This window comes from Citrus sinensis, chromosome 1 (assembly GCF_022201045.2).
Source record: "Citrus sinensis cultivar Valencia sweet orange chromosome 1, DVS_A1.0, whole genome shotgun sequence".
NCBI lineage: Eukaryota > Viridiplantae > Streptophyta > Magnoliopsida > Sapindales > Rutaceae > Citrus > Citrus sinensis.
Genome location: NC_068556.1, coordinates 1,405,273 through 1,425,914, shown reverse-complemented (window position 1 = coordinate 1,425,914; position 20,642 = coordinate 1,405,273). Strand labels below are relative to the sequence as shown.

At 33.4% G+C, this 20,642-nt stretch overlaps 2 protein-coding genes and 1 long non-coding RNA gene across 5 annotated transcripts; 1 reads left to right on the top strand and 2 right to left on the bottom strand.

Moving 5' to 3' along the window:
* Positions 1–346: 346 nt before the first annotated feature.
* Positions 347–1,114, bottom strand: LOC127900997 (uncharacterized). The gene is made up of 3 exons (XR_008052977.1): positions 735–1,114; positions 569–642; positions 347–472 (listed from the first exon to the last, which is right to left on the bottom strand). It is a non-coding gene; the product is annotated as an uncharacterized LOC127900997 (long non-coding RNA).
* Positions 1,115–1,435: 321 nt separating this feature from the next.
* LOC102614648 (hypothetical protein) lies at positions 1,436–2,358 on the top strand. Its single transcript, XM_006483365.3, has one exon. The coding sequence runs from the start codon at positions 1,547–1,549 to the stop codon at positions 1,988–1,990; it is 444 nt and encodes a 147-aa protein (XP_006483428.1). The 5' UTR covers positions 1,436–1,546; the 3' UTR covers positions 1,991–2,358.
* Positions 2,359–2,370: 12 nt separating this feature from the next.
* LOC102614949 (homeobox protein knotted-1-like 3) lies at positions 2,371–6,821 on the bottom strand. Of its 3 annotated transcripts, none has more exons than XM_006483366.3 (6): positions 5,676–6,821; positions 4,435–4,555; positions 3,519–3,712; positions 3,304–3,435; positions 2,950–3,086; positions 2,371–2,878 (listed from the first exon to the last, which is right to left on the bottom strand). In XM_006483366.3, exons 1-6 carry the CDS (start codon positions 6,402–6,404, stop codon positions 2,839–2,841), a joined length of 1,353 nt encoding a protein of 450 aa, XP_006483429.1. In that variant the 5' UTR covers positions 6,405–6,821; the 3' UTR covers positions 2,371–2,838. The 3 variants fall into 3 exon arrangements, with proteins under 3 accessions (XP_006483429.1, XP_006483430.1, XP_006483431.1); XM_006483367.3 differs by having other exon boundaries at positions 2,371–2,875; XM_006483368.3 differs by having other exon boundaries at positions 2,371–2,867; positions 5,676–6,819.
* Between the last annotated feature and the right edge of the window lie 13,821 nt (positions 6,822–20,642).

Genomic DNA, 20,642 nt, shown 5'->3' with positions numbered 1-20,642 from the left:
TGTTAGCTTCATAACTAACTTGAATATGCAAAAGCTGAAGACAAATCTAAAACAGGCTGTTCGGATCCTTTAACTGCCAATGAAGAGGCGCCACGTAAGCCACAGCTACTCTAAATTAGGGATGGCAATGGGGAGGGGAGGGGAGGGGAGGAGACCAATCTCCCCATACCCATCCCCGATATTTTGCATATGTCCCCGTCCCCTCTCCGTCTCCGTCAGAATTACTTGAGAAAATCTCCATTCCCTCCCCGAATAATAACAGAGGATCCCCAAGGGTCCCCGGTCCCCGAATAACTAATAGTCTAATATATTTTTTATTTTAAATTTTAAATTAATCATATTAAAATAAAAAATTCAAATAAAAATAAAGTTCAAAATATGTCTTACATTAATATTGATCCATTACAAAGTCACATTCAAAATATAAATTATTAAAATAATTATCTTTGTCAATGACTCAATCTTCATAATCCTACAATAAAAAGAAAAAAAAATATTTTTATATCGGCAATAAAATAAATGAAATAAATGTAGATACTTAATTAATATTTTTAATAAAACTATTTACCTCCTGCTCGTCCTGCTCCTCCTGTTCTTCCTCGAGAAATGTGGCAAATTGAGAGATAGCCTCAGATTTCAAACCTAAAATAATGAAAATGATATAAGTAAAGTAACTTATAAGTACAAATATTAATAACTATATAATATAATCACAATGTAAAATAAACTCATACTGTTATTGTAAGCTCGTAACCAACTTTGACAGCACATTAAGGCCTCCAATGTGCTTGGACGAAGTTTGTTACGGTGTGGGCTCACAACTCTACCACCGGTGCTAAAAGCTGATTCAGAAGCAACTGTTGTAATTGGAATTGCCAAAATATCTCTAGCAATTCGAGCTAATATAGGATACCTATTAGCATTTAATGATATAAATATTTTGATATTTATTGTTTTTAACAATTTTATAATTTTGTTATTTATTTATTAGTAATTTTAAAAATAAAAATAAAATTAAAAATTAAAATAGGGAAATTGGTAGGGGATGGGGATTCCACCTCATCCTCGTCCCCTCCCCGAATAAAAATTTGAGTAAAAAATTTTTCTTGTCCCCTTCCCGAATAAAAAATTAGATATAAAATTATTCCCGTACTCTCTCCGAATGAGAAAAATCTCCGATGATACCTGTCTCTGTGAGAATTTTTGCCATCCCTACTCTAAATTGCCTGGCAAATGCAGTCTTCGATTCCAAAGAGGTAGCCAACCAACTGACACCCACCTCGCCGCAATTTCCCATTCCAATCCAAAACCAACCCAATAAAAAAGGTCCCGCACATTTAAAAATCCACGTGTCATATAATGATTCGATCGTTGCTTCCGTTGCATAACTTTGCATGTCACCCTTCACAGGGTACACTGTTAGGTCCCGCTTCCTCTTGGGTTTCAGTAACATGTCATGTATATATATATACACACATATATAAAACCCTACATAATTCTTCGACATTAATAAGAATTAAAACCCAAAAACTCTAATAAGTTGGCAATGACAAACCCAGGAGAGAGAGCGGCGTCGGTGTCTGTTAGCGAAACGTCACCGTTAAACGATGAAATAGACCTTATCGAAGAATATGGAGACGGGGGCTGCTCCTGTTTCGGGGGACTTTGCTTAGATCGGCGGGGACAGGGGAGATATTTGTTGCAACAACAGGAAGATGAGGAGGTAATAAGAGAAATATGGTCAAGGGAAAGAGCGAAGAAAATTAAGGAGTTTTCGGAAGTGGTGGCAGAGCCAAAGTGGAAGAGTATTATTAAAAGGTTAAGTCTTAATAACAAGAAAATATCAGCATCAAAGATGCAGTTTCATTATGATCCTCAAAGTTATAAGCTTAATTTTGATGATGGGATTAATGGGGAGTTTGATGATGGGCATGTTGGCTTCTCGGCTAGATATGCTGGTCCTGTTGTGATCAATAACAATAATAATTAAGGATAACTGGGGATGTGATATTGAGTCTTTGTTTGTTCTCCTTTTGTTGTGTATTTCATTCATTATACATTCTACGTATATGTCGTTCAATTAGAGTCGGTGAGTGTAAACCCCCAAAATCAAAAGAGTTATTAAGGATTTCATTCCTTTTTCCTGTGAACAGGAATTATTCAGTCAACGCAGTTGTTATCTTTCTGCCCTCAATTTGCACAAGCGTTTTAACTCCATTATACACAGTGTTTTATTGTTTTTTTTTTTTCACTTCCCCACCTTTTTCTTAATATACTTCGAAGCAAATAGGAATCTCACTAATCATCAAGCAGTGAAATAACTAATCACTAAACAATACAATCGGCAAAAATTGAAAAACGGGCCGAGCATCAACTACTAACTATTGAACTTCTTATACCATAAATAATGTTTGCATATTTAATCTGCATTACAGTACCAAAAAGGCTATAAGGAACTAAACAAAAGATTATTGCACTGTACAACCTTGACCCTTCACTGTGCTTATTCACAGATATGATAAGCAAAAACAAAAATTATAAATCCACCACCAATATGCGACAATGGATTAACTCAGTTACAGTCATATAATTTCCCAAGTATTCATGTAGCTAATCATATGGCGTAGAATACGTGGCACCGTTTTACTTGCCTTTTAAGCATAACTGCAAAATGGTGTCAATTGCGTTCATAACAACCTCATCAGCCTCCTTGTTTGCCAGTTTTGTTTTTCCTAGTTTCCAAAGCCGTTTCTGAAGCCCTATCTGTCACAGTTTCTATGTAATATGAGTATGTTGAATTTTATCACCCTGGCATTGAAGCATTGGATAGTCTTGCATTTACATGTAACGATCACTGCTGTTTTCACCTGCATTACTTCTTTTTGAATAATGGTTGGTTCAAGGCTCAACAGAATTTATGGAGACAAGAAATAGGTTTATTTGGAATACCTCTTGCGTTTGCTTTTCAAGACTGTTGAAGTTGAAGGATTACTGTGCCAGTTCCTCTTCCGCTGATTGATGAACCAATTATTGATCTGTTTTAATTGCAAACCGGTTTCCTGAACCAATCTTGCCTTATCTTCCTCCTGAAATGTTGTTTGATGAGTAGAAAATAGAGATATGTGCTTTTGACTTGACTAAATTTAAACTAGAAAGCAGCTTTTCCACTGATTAATAAAACTATGGTCTTCCATTTCTGTTTCATTCTTCAATTTCTTCGGCTTAAACGTGGATAAGCATCATGGAATGTCTTAACGGCAAGGACTTGAATAAGAATCTCAGGAGCAATGTGACAGGACTTACAGTAGGGTATGGCCACTTGGAATGTGATTGCCACCAAGATTTGAGAACAGAGGTTGTGTCACCAGGAAGTTTTCCGGCCCTTCTCTTGCGCAGAATTTCCTCTCTTATGTCTACAATTTTCTCCTTGTAACCCTATAAGCAAGAGAAAATGAGTGATACATTGTAGATACAAGATAATTTCACAGCCATATTTGGTATTTCATTCAGTTCATTACCTGTTTCAGTTCATGTTTCAACTCTTGCCTCACGCGCTCCATCAAGGACCTCTCACTCTCTGTTGGGATAAGAGGACCGAATCCCATGGTGTCTGGCCCCTCCAAACTTCCATCAAACAAGTTGGCATCGCTGTCCACTTGGTCCTCATCATCATCAGACATTGTTGCGCCTGTACCTTCTCCGGGAGAAACTCCTGTATCATGATACAGTATGCATAATTATTGATCCCATGTTTTGCAGCTCAAATGATCATGGATACCATGAGGTAATCAGAACAAGGCTAGATTTTGACACATGCATGTCCTTTTCCCATGAAACAAAATAAATATAGTTCAACGATCTTGAAAATCTAATAGATAGTTATTTACAAACAATTTACCAACAATTATCCATTTGCGGTGCACCAAAACATTAACTGGGAGCATGGTGCCTAGTTCTTTTGATATCTACTATCATCTACTAGGTTAGTAGCCAGGCCAAGACTTTTCTACTGCCAAAAAATAAGTTCTTTGATATGAAGGCAAACCTAATTTGTTACATCAGATGTGAAAATAATTTGCTTCTCATTTCAGTTATCAGTCCTAAACAAATCAAATCGTGCCAGAAAATCAGTAATATATTCTGAAAAACTTTTAATAGCAGTAATTTCTCTCCAATTATTTGATACGATCTCACCGGTTTCAAGAATGCAAGGAAATAAAAGTAACAAATAGATTAAGAGAAACATCTGAGTGTTAATAGTCATGCCATGAATCCATGAATGATGAATTGTATGACCGCTAGTTGCCAACTGTGAAAATTCCAGCAAAGTGTGGAAGAAGATTCATGCTCCCATGAAAACATGATTCATATGCACATGAAATATTAGCTGGAACTTGAAATATTGAAATAGTAATAATGTATATCAGGGGTTACCTGTCAAGCTTTGCAAAGATTGCTCAATCTCCCAGCAAGCCATCACTGCTTCCATCGCATGGACCCGAACATGTTGCTGCAGTTGTTCTTTAAATGAACAAAGAAGCAGAACATAGTGTGTCTACAATGTCAAGAACAGGAAAAATTAGAATTTTGATTATATCATTGAACAAGCATCATTTTTTAAGATGATATTCAGGTTTATCTGTCAATTCTAAACTAGCAAATAAGACATTTAGTGAAATATACGAATACGGGAGCTGTTCTATCCAAAGGTATTTGTTTTTTGGTAATTTTTTAATATTACAAATCATATGATCCATATATAATCATGATTGACTAGATTGAAACTATACGAGAACAAACAAAATTATCATGCATGAATCATCAACTTCTGCGCTTCCTTTCCGTTTATATAAATCATATTCCTACCATGATCATTTTTCCCTCTTAACAATTTCATCCAGACATGTTGTTTCTTGTTCAAGTTCTTCCCTGAGTTAAGCATTTCTAGTATACAAAATTCGTAAGAAACTACGGTCATGGAGTTTCCAAAGGCACATAGAAGATATTAGCCCAAAATATATGGAAACTTGACTCAAACACAAAGAAAGAAAAATGGTTGATAATAAGTCTCCTGCTACTTCCTCTGTTTAATTTAATTTCTTGCTGTTGCCAACCATCACTAATTCAGCTTGCAAAGCAGTTGGTATCCAAAGCTGCCACCATCAGCACTTGAAGACACCATAGACCAAATCAACTTTCAATCAAGTATCTTATCATTTGCAATAAAAGGAAATGCTCTCTGACTTTGTAGCTTCCACCAAATTCTTTATATTTCCACTAGAATTACAACTTCTCACGTCTCAAAATCCTACCGTCCATTTCAAAATTTTGCCATCTCCAAACAAAACCCTTGCTCATTCTGCTTCAAATTTACAATTTAACTTGTACTCAAAGATTCAAAACTTATCATTGTAACCAATCATCTCGTCCTCAAGTAATCAACCATACCAGTAATACCCAAAAATCACCCAAATTGAGGGGGAAAAAACATTTTTTTTTTTTTCGGATATGTATAATGCCTCGAATTAGTCAATAGCAAGCGCAATAAATTCCTCTGTGAATTTAAAATTCAAGTTTCTAATAAGACAAGAAAGCAAGGCAAGTAAACAAAATGGAAAAGAAATTAAATTTAAAATCGATAACAACTTAATGGAAGTAGAATACACAGCACATACCATGAACTGATCGAGCTCTTTGTCATCAGTAACCAAGCCTTGACCGGCACCTAAAGCGGAGTACTTAGAGACGACGTGCTGCGACTGAGCAAGCTGAGCGTCAATCCTCGGCAGCTGATCCACCGGCGTGGCGATCCTCAAGCAAGCCACGTGTGCCGAGAGCAGCTGCTCGTACAGCGGATGCGACAATATCTCCGCCTTGTACCTCGCATTCTGCCAGTTGACAACTCCGTCGGCGCCGCTCTCGACCACCACCCCTTCGCTCTTGTTATTAGTACTGGCGTTGTTCATGTTCTCGCTGTTGGCGTTCTTCAAATCGGCGGATTCGACGGCCGCGATGATGGAGTCGTTGGCAGGCGTGACGTCGTCGATGACGTCACTGTGGTTGCGGTGGAGGAGAGAGGAGGACGTGCGGGAGAGCCATTGGTTCGGCGTCTGCGAAGCGTCGGAATCGGAGGCAGTGTTGTTGTTGTTGCTGTTGTTGTTGTTTGCTGTGGTGCGTAGGTTAAGGAAATTGGTGTCGGAGAAGTGAGCCGCCTGTTGCTGCGCCTGTTGTGAGCGAAGAAGCGCAGAGTTAAGCCAATTAGGCGCTGTCGTTTCGATGCTTTGTTGGTGTTGGTGGTGTTGTTGCTGTGGAGGTGACGGTGGTTGTTGTTGTTGCTGTTGTTGTTGGTCGGTGAAGTGATGAAGAGGAAGGTCTTGCGAGAGGTGATTGTGGTGAAACGCCATGTGCGTGCTGTTGCTGTTGACTTGCTGTCCTCGTTGCTGTTGCTGATGTGTGTGTGTGTATTTCTGTCTATCTATCTATCTATCTGTCTATAGCCGTCTATATCTGTCTAAGTATCTATAGGTGTCTATGCGTTGCCGTTTTGCAGGAGAGAGAGAGAGAGAGAGCTGGGGAGGTTGGGAAATTACGACGAGTTCGTACTGAAACAAGATTTATTTGCGAGGAAGAAGCGAGGAGGGCCACAGAGAGCTTGGTTTTGTTTTACACTGAAATGAAAAGAGAGAGAGAGAGAGAGAGAGAGAGTGTGTGTCCGGCTATCCGCAGAGAGATACAAGAGAGAGTGAGAGATAATATGGGTTACTATAAACGTACAGGAAGGGTAGGGAGAGAGGGTGGGGGGACCAAGAGGGGGAAGGTTTTCTCACAAGGAAACTAACTAGCTGTGCTGTATATATTATCAGAAGGCAGCTCAAAGTATTATAAATACGTTATATCCAATTAAACCAAAGTACTATATATATTACATTATGACTAATAAATAAATATCTGAGTGATTTTTAAACCAAATTTATTTAACCGCCCAGTTGGGGCTCGTGCCTTGAAAAGTAGGGACTAAAAAAATTAATTTGAATATTAGACTATAGATGTGGTAATTTTCTTTTTTGATATTATGGTTACTGAGTGATAATTTACTTCTATAGTAATGGTAACTTTCTTTTCTTGATATTACGGTTACTAATATGCAAAAAGTTGTTTGGATTTATGGCCAGTTCAGTAATTTTATAAATAATTGTTGTTGGTTGTATTGTAAAAATAATCAGCTATTAAGAAATCAGTCCAACGATTAGCAAAATTTTTTTTTTAAAGTATTATAAGTTTTAAAAATAATTGTGTGTGTTTAAAAATATTGATGTTAGACTATTGTAACAATATAAATGATTGAATTAAATATGTGTTGAATAAAATTTATTTATAAATTTATAAACATATATATATATATATATAATATTTTTAATTGCGTACATATAATAACTTAGAACTAAAATAAATATTTCATATTATTAATTTTGTATTTTTATTTTGTTATCTAAATATAATTAGTAGTACTAGTAATAATAATCTTTTTAAAGTTAATATTTTTATTTCCTAATTAATAAGGATAAATTTGAACTTTATAATATATATGAAATTATATTAAGTTTAAAAATAATTTTCAGAATTGAATTTTAAAAAGTTACCCATTCCTTACTTTTTAAAATTTATTATAAAATGTGGTAATTTTGATAAAAAGTAATTTTTAAAATTTTTTATCAAATATTAAAATTAATTTTTAATTTTTTTTAAAATTACTTTTGAATCTTTTAAAAGTAATTTCAATCAGACACTTAGAATGGAACGATACAGTTACTCAAGTCGATCAAAGTTACTTTTTAACTTTCACCAATGCTCACGGTAATTATAACCTCTGCCAATAAAAGTGAACATCAATTGATTTGGATAGCTGGTAAATGACTTTGCTCATCTTATTACGCACACAGAGATACACAATCGATGTAATAATATAACATCTTGCGAATGGAAATGATAAGACAACTACATGAGCACTTGAGCAGCAGTGTTCTTTTACTAAATTAAATTATTTGTTTTACTTTATAATGTTTAAAATAATATTTTTTTAATTAATTAATTGATTATGTGGGAGCCGAAAGTTTTGTCAACTGGCGTCGACCGTTGATGGGCCTTCGGTTGATGCTAAGTTGATTGAGGATGATCGGACGGCCGAGGATTGTAATCGTGGCAAATACTGTTGGCTTAATGTTGAGATATAGTTGGAGGAGATGGAAACGACTACTCTTGAGGTTATAATTGGACCAAGCGTACGTATACGTAAGGTGCCGTACTATTAAAGCATCAGTTATCCCACCTATATTTTGTGCGTGGATTTATTGATTTTCTGAATTTATTTTATTTTTTTAAAAAAAAAAAACACGTCTCCATTAGTCCCATTTTTTTCGATAATATTATTGTTTTAAAAAAAATTATTTTAAGCGTCGATCAGGAGTTTTAAAATATATATTTACGAATCTAGCAATTTGCCTTTAGCCTTTTACCGATTACAATCGCCTAATAATTTCTGGTTAAATGATATCATACGAGTTAGATTAGTTGAGTTTCTGACTTTGGTGTTAAGCAATTCCTGCCAAGCAAAGGGACGTGTAACTGTGAAGATCGATCAAGACTCAAAAGTTAATAAACTGTGATGCAAAAAGATCATTATAGGGTAAAGGGGAGCATCTAATTGAAGGAAATTCCGTACAATGCATGTTACATGTAAGCACTTTTGCGGAGAAAAAAGTACACAAATCACAATTATACTGTAAGTCTGTATAAATCTATTAACGTAGTATAGTACCTGGTAGTATAGTAGTAGTCCTCGAAGCTTGGAGCGTGCTTTCCACGTCATAAAACATAGCGTGGCAATTTGACAGTTTAAAAAAGTCCAACATCAAGACAAACGATCTCGATTGATCGATCAGATGGGAGGGGCAAAAAAGAGACCGGATACCGGCTACAACCGGTAGACACAGCGATAAAGAGAGAGGAGAAGGGGTAGGGGACCATAAATTACGTCGTTTCTCTCTCTCCGCTTCTCGCGGGAAAACGACCCCTTGACACGCGTCGAAGCATCCTCGCTTGGACCACAACTGGACCCAAAACGTAAGCATGCGCCCGAGAGGATACCATCAGAGCCGTCCACGTGGACTAGTAGAGCGGATGTAGGACCCGCTCAGAATTTTGACTTCTCTGACAGCCGCCGGCTTAATCAATGCAAACTGTAGCTGGTCCCCTAGGCCGAATGGAGCCCAAACTTGAGAAATTGAAAAACTAAAAAAATAATAATAATAATAAAATAAATAAATTGGTGGGCCCACTTTGAGAGAGTGTACTGTCTGGTGTTTATTGCGAGCTTGCATCTCCTTATTGGCCTAAATGGTCCCCTACCTACTTTGTTTTTTTTTTAAAAAAAAAATTTAAGTTTATTTTTTATATTAATTTGCATTATTTTTATTATTTCTCAAATTATGTGAGCTGCCGTCAGGATAACGGCAGAGGGGAAATATCAGATTCGGTGTCGTTTTTACACGGTCTTTTTGCGGTGGGGTTTATGTACTCCTTAATTTAAACTTCACTAATTTGGCTAGCCCGGTTGTATTTATTTGTACCCCTGTTTCTTAATATGCAAATATTTGACTTTTCTTTGCGATTTAACTAATTAGGTCTTTGTTTGACTTTAAATTACAAAAAATCGAACCCTATGTCAAGATCATTGTTTTGAATGGTACCTACTTAAATCAATTGTTATTTTTTTCATCATCTGAAAGTGAATTTCGTGTGACTTATCAATTTATTGAGAGACTTAAGTAGAAATTTGACAAACATATCCTATTAATCAGTCAAGATAAGAATTAAGATAAATAAAATACAAAAATTAGACGGTGACAGATATTGAACAAATTGTACATTCACAATAAATCTCGAGTATTGTTGAAAATTCTATACAATCATCTTTATTCTTAACAAATTGGACTTGTCGTAATTTATGTCCTAGAACATGTAATTTGTGTACTGAACTTTCATTAGTTGCTTCGGTTTTGAAATGGGAGATATCATCTTTAGTTCATGCAAAACATCTATATCATGGAGATTGAGTGCATAAAATCCGTACATAGAATTTAAATCAAATTTTTAGTTACTATCTCCCTCAAGAGTCGAATTCAGGTGGTTAAAAAAAAACTGTTTGAAAACTACTCGTTTAAGTTCTAAAGACAAGTTTAAAGCATCTTATAATATTCTCAAATCGAGAAAAAAAAAATTTAGTACATTTCATGTCGCATTCTTCTATTATCTAGATAATGACAGTACAGATATGAAGCAATATAACCTCTCCAAATTATCCCACCATTTACACACGTCATTATCGAAAACTAAACTCACCAAGATCATCCTTTACAAACATAATTATTTAGTGGGCAAACACTTTTTGGAGATTATAGCAAATAATCTTACCAAATTTTAGTATCCCTAATTTGTCTCATCTCGTTAATGTTCTCGGTGCGAGTTTAAAAAGAAATGTGAGCTTATGAATGGAAATAATAATATCATGCTTACAATGTTGAAAAATGGAAGTTTATATCATAATTGATGGAGCACTCACATTCACATACAATTTACCGTATGCGAGGTAAATTGTCAGTATGACAAGTTATGATAACGTCACACCGAAAGGCATGTGTAAATGTTAAATAATGTTTGACGACGTGCGGGTTAGAAATTTTTAATGCGTATTAATAATTTGGAGCACTAGATTGTCGCCGAATTTCTTAATTTCGGTCGGCACGGATTGAAGAGCTGGCAAAGTTTGACACCTAACCCAAGTGTCTGGTCCCGCAAAGCGTGAATGAACAGAACGAGCTGGACATTTTCGATTCATCGGGATTGGAAGTTAAACGTCTCTTGTCATCACTCAAATTTGTCAACCGCCCTTTCGCCATGCGTTTTTTTTTTTCCCACCAATTTCCAGGTTTTTTTTATTTAATTTAATTTTCAAAATTTGCTGTAACTTTTTTTTAATCAGTTCGTCCTTTCTAAAAAGAAATGCCAATCACGTGCCGCTTCGCAAGACAGGACGTGACCGATGCTTTGGCCTTATTATGCAAAGCCGATGATGCCATGCAAGAGCATTTGTAGGGATCACGCTGGGGATCACGCTACGGTGTAATTATGGTACTGTATTATAATTATATCTAATCGTTAGATGTAGTTAGATTAGTAGAGTCTATTGATATTCAATAGCTAGATGTAACTGTGGCACGGTGCCACAGTTGCACCTAAAGTTTGCCCCATTTGTAGATATATAATATATTTTTGATTACGATATTAACAACAAAAAGAGAAATTGGAAATATAATAAAAAAACAAACAAAAAGAGAAATTGGAGGTATAATAAAAAACTAGAGACTTTTAACGAAAGATTAGTAGGTTATATTCAATAGCGATGAATTGTAGAAATACTCTTATAAAAGATTACACAGTTCACACGCACACACAAACAAAGATAGCTACATTATTGAGGATAGTTTATCTAGTATCAAAATAATTTAAAAAATAATAATAACGTAAAACATGTGGTGTTCGTGAGGTTAGGCATTAGATGAGTGTTAAAGATAAATTATTTTGTAGAATTCCTCTGTGAGAATTATATTACAAACTTGTAGAATTAAGATTCCATTGAAACCAATCATGGTAAGTGGAGTGGCATGAAAAAAGAACTACTTCGCAATCCCTTTTCTTTTCTTTTTCTTTTTTATAATTTATGTGCTAATTTTCGTACTTTTTTCCCACTACAAATTTAATTCATTATTCCCTAATCAATTTTTAGTTCCTACCTCTTGTAGGATTTGCCTAAAAATCACTTGAGTATGTCTCTATTCTTTTTATTTAATTGATTTTTACAAAAGGTAGAGGAGTGGACAAAAGTCCAAATTAATTTTGTAACCCCTACCTCCCTAAAATATGTTGTTTAAGATCTCTTAAACAACTTCCTCGTGATCTTTATTTTAACCATTTATAACAAATTTACCATGCTTCTTTTATTTAAAAAAAAAAATATGGGGTGTCAATTGTTTAAAACACATCGGATTCTTCATAACAATTGCTTTTTTAGGTCCTGTTTGGTGTTGAGTTACTATAATTTTTAAATTATGGTTGTTGTGAAAAAAATATTTATAAAATAAAAGTTAATAATATGGTAATAAATATGATCTTTTAAATAATAATTTAAAAAAAGTAAAGATATTATAAAATTATCATTAAATTAATGATAAATTAAATCAATTTTAACTTATAAGCTACAATATTTAGTATTTACTAAATATTTTAGTATTGTTCTTATTAAGTTACAATTAGGTTATGTTTGGAAGTTAGGATTAAGTGTGGGATTAGATTAGCTTTGGGATTACATATTCTATCCTATGTTTGGCAACTTTGCTTGGATTGGATTACGGCGGACTAAATTTAAATTTAGTTCTTAAATCATGAGATTAACAATCCTAATTTATAAGTGCGTTTAGGTTGAATTAGAATAAGAGAAACAATTTATTCATTTGCAATATTCCTTTCATATAAAAAACTATTTTTTATTTATCACTTAAAATTTAATTAATTAATTATTTTATTCATGATTTAGTTGAAATTTATTTTTTATTTTGCTTCTATAGTCTAATTAAATTGGTACTTTTACTCCAATAAAATTAACTATTTAATAATTTATTACAATAATTGATTGTATTAAATTTAATATTACTAATGTACTATTAAACATAATCATGAAAATTAATAATACAAGTAATTAATTGATTTTATATATATTATTTGCTAATTTTTTTATTAAAAAATCTAAAATATCTGATAAAAATTAATTAAATAACTAAATAGCTTTATTAATGTATATTATTTTATTATAATTATGACTATCCAATAATTAATTTACTATATATTTAATGTTCTAATTAATTACCTTTAAATTAATTTTATTATCACTCTTAAACATTTATAAATATTTTTTATATTTAAATATGATTTAATATTGTTCAATCCGATATTGTACTAAACATAACATAATATTATATAAATATCATCTATTTGAGAGAGTGTAATTCAAGCGATTCGAAGAAGATAATAGGAGCGTGAACTCCGAAAGAACAATCTAAGAGAACAGTTAGTAGTATATGGTTAACTAATGGACACGTGGCCAACCAAAAACCTGAGAAATCGGTGAGACCGGGTCTAGTTTACGTAGGGCATCCGCCATCTATTTATCCGAAACGTGCAATACGCGGAGGTGTCCCCATCGCCCAATGAGGTCGCGCCATTCAATCACTTTCGGACAAAAGCCGAGTGGGGCCAACGCGTTTTACACGAAGCAGCAATACGAACCGCAATGGTGTCCTAATCGATAACCCACCAATTTATAATAAAATATAAATTAAGTTTTGATTAGTTTTGTCTTAAGTTGGGTAGTAGGTTGATTAAAATCATTATAATAATAAAAAAATGATATTTGTGGTGGGTTGGGATTAATTGCTTATTAATGCAAGTCGGACCCACATCATAATAATATGCAAATACAAAGCGATATGGAAAAGGTCATGGGTGAGGTTTTGTTTTGTCTGTGTCTTTGTCTTTAGCTTTAGGTAGCAAGCTGATAATGTAATTTAACATATAATATTAAAGAAATTATTATATTATGTTACATTTTTCACCTTTGGATTGTGAGTGACATTTGCTTCACAAAAGTTGTTTGTTCTCCTTTGTTGAAGCATTCACTAATGCGCCCATCTGTGACCATCTTTTCCTTTCAAGAAAATTATGTGCCAGCTTATGTTTCTGCATACCTGGTACTAAAAATCTCTTGTACCCATAAATAAAGAATTAAGAAAAACAAATTTTGGGGGGGAGAGAGAAAGAGAAAGAGTGCTCATGCAATAAACAATGACCTTTATAAGCTTGATAAGGAAGCTTGTTTGGTGTAATCTCACCTTTTTTTTTAGCTGAATTTTTCAATAGTCCCCACTAGTACTGAGTCACTGTCAAGAACTTTCTACCCATGGTTGTTTTTTTTTTTTTTGGGTCTTTTTGTTTAGTTAAAAAAAACAAAAAAAAAATCTTTTTAAATTGAAGAAATTCAATATTCAGAAATGATGTGTTGAGTAATTATGCACGTAACGCGATATTAGATATTGTCGCTCACACGGTACGAATTAGGCAGTCCTCTGAATAATCATAAATTTCTCATGCTTTTCTCTCAATAATTAAGCTAACATATTCAAACACACAAGGGGAGAGAAAAGAAGCATGGGTCCACACTCACACGTTATAAATGTTGGTAAGTATAAAAATTTTCTACCATATAAAAGGTACATTTGGAATCTTGATCCTTGAAAAAGCAAACACTGAGTATCACAATTTAATTATAGTATACTGTATCAAGCACTAGTTTTAAATAGTGTGATAAAGAGTTGTTAAAATGAGTCAACGGGTCGTATTTGTATTTATATTTGTGTTGTGTTAATTTCATATCGTGTTAAATTTAAATCGATCCAAACATTATTTAAAGTTTAAATTTTTTATATATATATATATATATATATATATATATATCTATATCGATATCATCAATATACATGTGTATCAATATTTTACACATATATACTATTAAAGTTTTAAATTTATTTAAAATTATATAAATAAAATATTGTGCATATGTCCGTCTTCCCAAAAAAATAAAAAAAGTAATTATGTCTAATATTTGTATTTTAATAATAAGAATCTAAAAAAATAATTTAAAATAGAAAATATAATTATTGTGCCATGTTCGGGTAAATGGATTAAGAACTTTAATCATAACCTAACACGAAAAAAAAATCGTGTCAACCCGAATCCAATTCATTTAATAATCGTGTCAAATTTGACTATCCATATCTATTTATTTGTGTAGTGTTCGTGTCGCGTAATCAGATCGTGTTAAATTTTATCAGGTCTAGTGTAATAGTGGGCGTCCATCTAATTAAAATAATAAAATTTTTCATGTTGAAAATAAAAGATTTAAGATTTAAAATCTGCTCAAATCAATCGAAAAGGGGTTAAATGTGTGACAGAACTTTTAATAACGTGAACAATACGATCACATGCAGCCTAAATCGTGAAGAATGAATAGAGTACTATCCATCCAAGACAAGATTTGATGGACGGTGAATTTCTCTGTGGCTATATTTCTCAATATGACAACATAATCTATTATAGATTAGAGATCTTTTCAACTCTTGCATCTGTTGCAATGGGGGCGTGGGGCAGGCAGCATTGCCTGTTTTGTTTGCGAGTGAGTGCTGTCTAAAAGGCTTAAGGTAGCAATTAGGATAAGTTGGATAGTTATACGGTGGAGCATCGATGATGACCGTTAGATCATATCAGTAAATGCAGATTTAATATTTATTTCTATAATTGTAGCTGGTGTGCCGTAGCTTAAAACTATCATAGAAAAATATTTGCCAGCACTGGGGTTAAAACTGTTCAGAAAGTCTCATATTTATACTTAGCTGCCAGTGATGTCGATTTTTAAGGTCGAAAAATGATTACAACACTATGCTCTCATCCTTAGTTGTATTGAAAAATCACAAGCTTTTAAAGTTGAGAAAGGGCTACTATACCGGCGAAGAGCGTCACATTGTCGACACCCCCTAAAGAAAGTGTCATACCAATTGGCGCGACTGCGTTGCTGCGGATACACCCTCGAAGAAAAAGGATGGATTAAAAGCAACGACAGATAGATAGATACACGCACCAATCGATTATTACATTGTTTGTGGAGTTTTGACTGCTGAAAATGAAAGTGGCATTCTATTGGGTTTAACTAAATGCAAACCAACCCAATTGACCAAAATTTTCCTAAAACTCCTCTGAACCACAATTGTAGCGTGGAATTGACACAAGCGACTCTTATTTTCAAAATTATTGTCTTTGAAAATTTAAGCCTTAGCCTCAAGAATCAAACTCGTTGAGAGAAATGTGGTACTTTTTAGGCTCATTCTAAAGCTTGACTAGTCTATGGCTCTAGATCTCAAAATTTTCCAAGCCATGGGGCCTAAGATAAAACGAGGCAGCAAAGGCAAATGGCCTTTTCACAACTTTATTAGGCAAAAGAGTGTTGCGTGTGTGACACTGATCAGTCGACAAACTGTACAAATCACAAGCTTTTGTTAGGCCAAATAAATTTTACTCGGAATTGGAACTTTCAGCTGTCAAAGAACTCGGACTGTGCGTGCATACGCGTGAAGGAAAAAAAAAAAAAAAAAAAAAAAAGAGACTGAAAACATGACTCAGACCCACAACGCGACGATGGTGGTGATGATGTGATTCTTCTTATCCAGTAACGATGAAACGTTTATGTATCTTATTGAAGACCTTTACTTTGTACTGGTTCCATATTCATATCGCATTGCTGCTTTTTTCATGGCGCTTGTCGTTTGGTTAAAATGCTTGTGGCTAAGAAAGCGAAAATGGGTATCAATTTCGGACAATCATAGAGGGAATTTTGGTTAAAAGTTTGTTCCACAGAATGCTGTAGAGTATAATCAAGGGAGGATATGCAGCCTGTTTTGATCATATGCTTCTAGGGGGAAAATTCATGGAGATAGCCAATTTTTAGGAGCTGTTTGTAACATTAGCAAAGTTTTCGGCAGCCAAAAATAATAATACCACTAGTGAACAAAAACGCCATTAAATTTTATGCGCATTATTACAAATATCAAGTGCTTTTTAATCTCATTATTCTTCTTTTTGTTCATATTCGTTGTTAAAATATCACTTTACTGACTTGATTAAGAGTTGGGATGAGGCAAAGATGTTAAGAGATTAAGGAAGTTGGCTAAAATTATAAATGACCCCTAGAATCTGACTATAATTGTAAACTTACCCCAACTGTTGTGGGGTTGCATCAAAATTATATGAGGGGATTGATAAGATCAACCGAGCATCATATGATTTTGATTAGATATGAACGTACTGAAAAAGAAAACAACATTATTTCCATCTTCATGGACCACAAAAGCACTTTGAAGCAAATAAGCAAACACATTTGCCATGGACCACATTGCCACTTGCCACTTGCTATTTTTTCCCAAAAAAAGAAAACCCATTATCTATATTAGTGATATTATTGCTGTAGACAAAGACTCTGCATAGTAACTTTTCCCCATCATCATTATTATTATTATTATTATTATTACCTTTTTTTTTTTTTTTTTCCCTTGTTAGTTGTGAGAAAAACACTTTGCAGGAAAGGGGATATGCCCACAGGCTATAAGAAGAAAAAGGGTATCAAAAGTTGTAAATTTTTTAACATGATTTGATTATGTTTTGTTCTTATATGATGTCACACTCACCCCATTTGCTTGCTTGAGTAAAACTGAAAACTTGAACTGACATATGTTGGCATACACTTGACTAGAGAGCATGCATTTGCAGGCTTTTGCTAATTATTTGCTATTAAATGGATGTTGATGGATCAAAAGTATGGAAAGAGAGGAGAGATTTTTCTTCTCTTTCAATTGATATCATATAACATTGTACGAACAATTCCAAATTCGAATAACATAATGCAGAAGTCTGCCAAGCAAAATGCTCACGCGATATTGAGGTCTTCTTTATGGTTAAAAAATTAGTAAATTTGAACTGATGATTTTCTCCATGACAGAAGGAAGAGTTTTCACTACTCTGCCAATGGCTAAGTGGTGAAGAGAGATGTATGTTATTTGTTATTTCAAGACAAATTTGTCTATCAAACTCAAGGAAAAATGACATTGTGTCCTGAAAAATTAAAAACTAGGGGCCCTCTGAGAAGATACAGACAAATTTGTTACCTGAGGATTGGGACATTTGAGAAGGTTTTAGACAATTTTGGGAAGAGGAGACAATGAAGGAATATTGGATCTCTTTTGCATGAAATTAAATGAAGTTTTGAGAGTAAAAAAACTGTATGCTAGAGAGGTGAAGGAATATTGAAATATTGATATAGGGTTAGGCCATGCAAAGAAAGTGAGGAATATTGCGAGAGAGGGAAAAAAAGAAAAAAACTTTTGTGTGAAAACATATTGAGAAAGATCATTGCTTTGGAAAGTTTTCAAGTGCAACTATTGATTAATAACCAGCAAAATATTGCAAGAAAAATAATGTATGATTGTGAAAGGACGATAGCATGTTTTAAGCAATAGAGGAGACATGTATTAATGAGACTATGAGAAGTACATACATAAACATTAAAGGAGAGTAAATGTGACACTGATTATTCCAAAAATTTTAGGTCATTTTTATGGTTTTCATTATCCAGACAAGCAGTCCAAGTTTTCATTTCCATGGTAACTTGTCTGTGAGCCCAATTCCAACTACCATAAGCCCCACCATCAAGGTGACACCTCTCCATTGTCTTTAAGCAACAATCCCAACCTCCAAAGAAAGACAAAATAAATCAAACAAAAGGAAAATTGAATGCATGTAGGTTTTCCCTTTCAATGTGGGGGCATTAGGGCAACACTTCCTGCTAAGTACCAAATCCTTTAGGCCCCTGCCTCTCTCTCTTTTTTTTTTTTTTTTTTTTTAAAATAATCAAAACGATACACAAGAAGTTCTGAAACAAATTACAATAACACTCTCTGGTCAGTGATTCAAATCTTATAAGTTGCTAAAGTTTAGGATTAATGGAGTAGCATCTTTGCTGAAAAGAGAGCTTGATTTTCACAATGACTTATATAATCCGTACAAAGGCACATTTTCTAGATTGTAGAAAAATTGAACCGCGTAGGGATGACAGGTGTCCTCTTAACAACGAATGCTTGGAAATTTACTCTTTAATCTCCCTAGCTGTTCCAGTTTACTCGTATTCTTTCCAAGTACCCCTCACTTAAAATGAAGCAACATTTGTAACCATCAAATATATATATGGGGATTCTTAAATTTTGCTTGCATGTAAAGAAGAAGAGCTAAAGTGACAAGATATTGAAAGGCGGTCCAATTCTAGTTGGTCATTTCCAAATGATGGTGTCTCTTTATTCTTTCACCAACGTTGCAATTAGATCACTACTTGTTTCGGTCTTTGGACCAAGATTTTTCTACAATGGTTTTGGGTTTGATAGAAATTGAGAGGATGGAATATTTCTAAATCACCTCATCGCCCAAAAAATTTGTTTCCATTAAAGCATACCATCTTTCAAGCTGAAATAATAATGATAATTCAATCCCTTGCAAATTTCTCAAACCACCAAATTTTTACTAAACGTAATCATCAGAAATTTTTACATTCATCCTCCAGCTGTTGGGTTTCTGGTTTTTACGCCCTTTTCATCTTTTGTCAATTCTCACAAAATTCGAAATGCTTTTTATTGGTTTACACCAGAAGAGATACTAATGCATGTTGAAAGAATGCAGCTTTTAACACTCCTCCAAGGTTCTTATAACGGCCCTTTTTTTTTAATACTCGCAATTGAATTGATAAAATATAAATATAAATTAACATCTTGCCGTAAAGCCTCACCCTAAAATAACATTTCTTCTAAGTTTTTGTTTATAAAATTCATATAAATCATAAGAACTTAAATTATTTTATTTTTATTAAATAATTTTTATCTCCATAACTTTGAACTTTTATAAATTTCTCAAAAAAAAAAAATCGAAATGACATTTAAAAAATAACTATAAATTTTGAAATGGGATGAGTTTAAAAATTTTGTTAAAAATTATCAAGTGTTAGATTGAATTTCCTTTGAAAATAAAGAATAAATTAATTTATCTTTAATTATCTAGGTAATTTCAATTAAATAAGAGTTGGATGAGAAATTTAAAGGGGCGTCAAAAGGCCCACTCATATTGAAAATCAAATGAGTCGGAAGCAGCCCAGTCTTTGGCTTAATGGACTAAAATCATTGAGTAGGTCATTTGACACCTCTCAAAGTTTCTAATTGAGATTATTGTCTAAAGAACCAAAGATAAATTAATTTATTTCTTATTTTAGATAGAATTTTAATTAAACGATTAAAATAAATTATTTTTAATAATTTGTTTACACCCGTCCCATTTCTAATTTATATTTATATTTAATTGAAAAATATTTTTTAAAGAAAATTATAAGAATTTAGATAAAGATTATATAATAAAAAGAAAATAATTGAAGAATTTACGATTTATATGTAGTTCATAAATAAAAATTGAATGAAATACTTTTTTATGATAAAATTTTATGAGAAGAGGATTATTTTAATATATGAGTTTGTATTTTATAAATTAAATTGGAGTATTTAGAAAACAAAGTTCGAAACGGTGTCAATAAGAATTTGATGCTGAGTTAAATTTTTAATGTGCACTAAATCAATTATTAGAATTATTTTAGATTTTTATTTTTTTTTTCATTTTCCTTACTTAAACCACCATTAATGCAGACGCAAAACAAGCAGAAAAAGCTAACTCGAGAACATTTTGAGTGCTGTCCTTTTCTAAAATGAAATTTTGTACGCTGGACAGGTGTCACTTTCTTAAGGCGTCAAATTGGTTTCAGAGCTCAAATATATCCATACTACGGTATCGACGATGCTCCATGGTGAATGATTAGATCGTTACAGCATTGAACGTAGAAA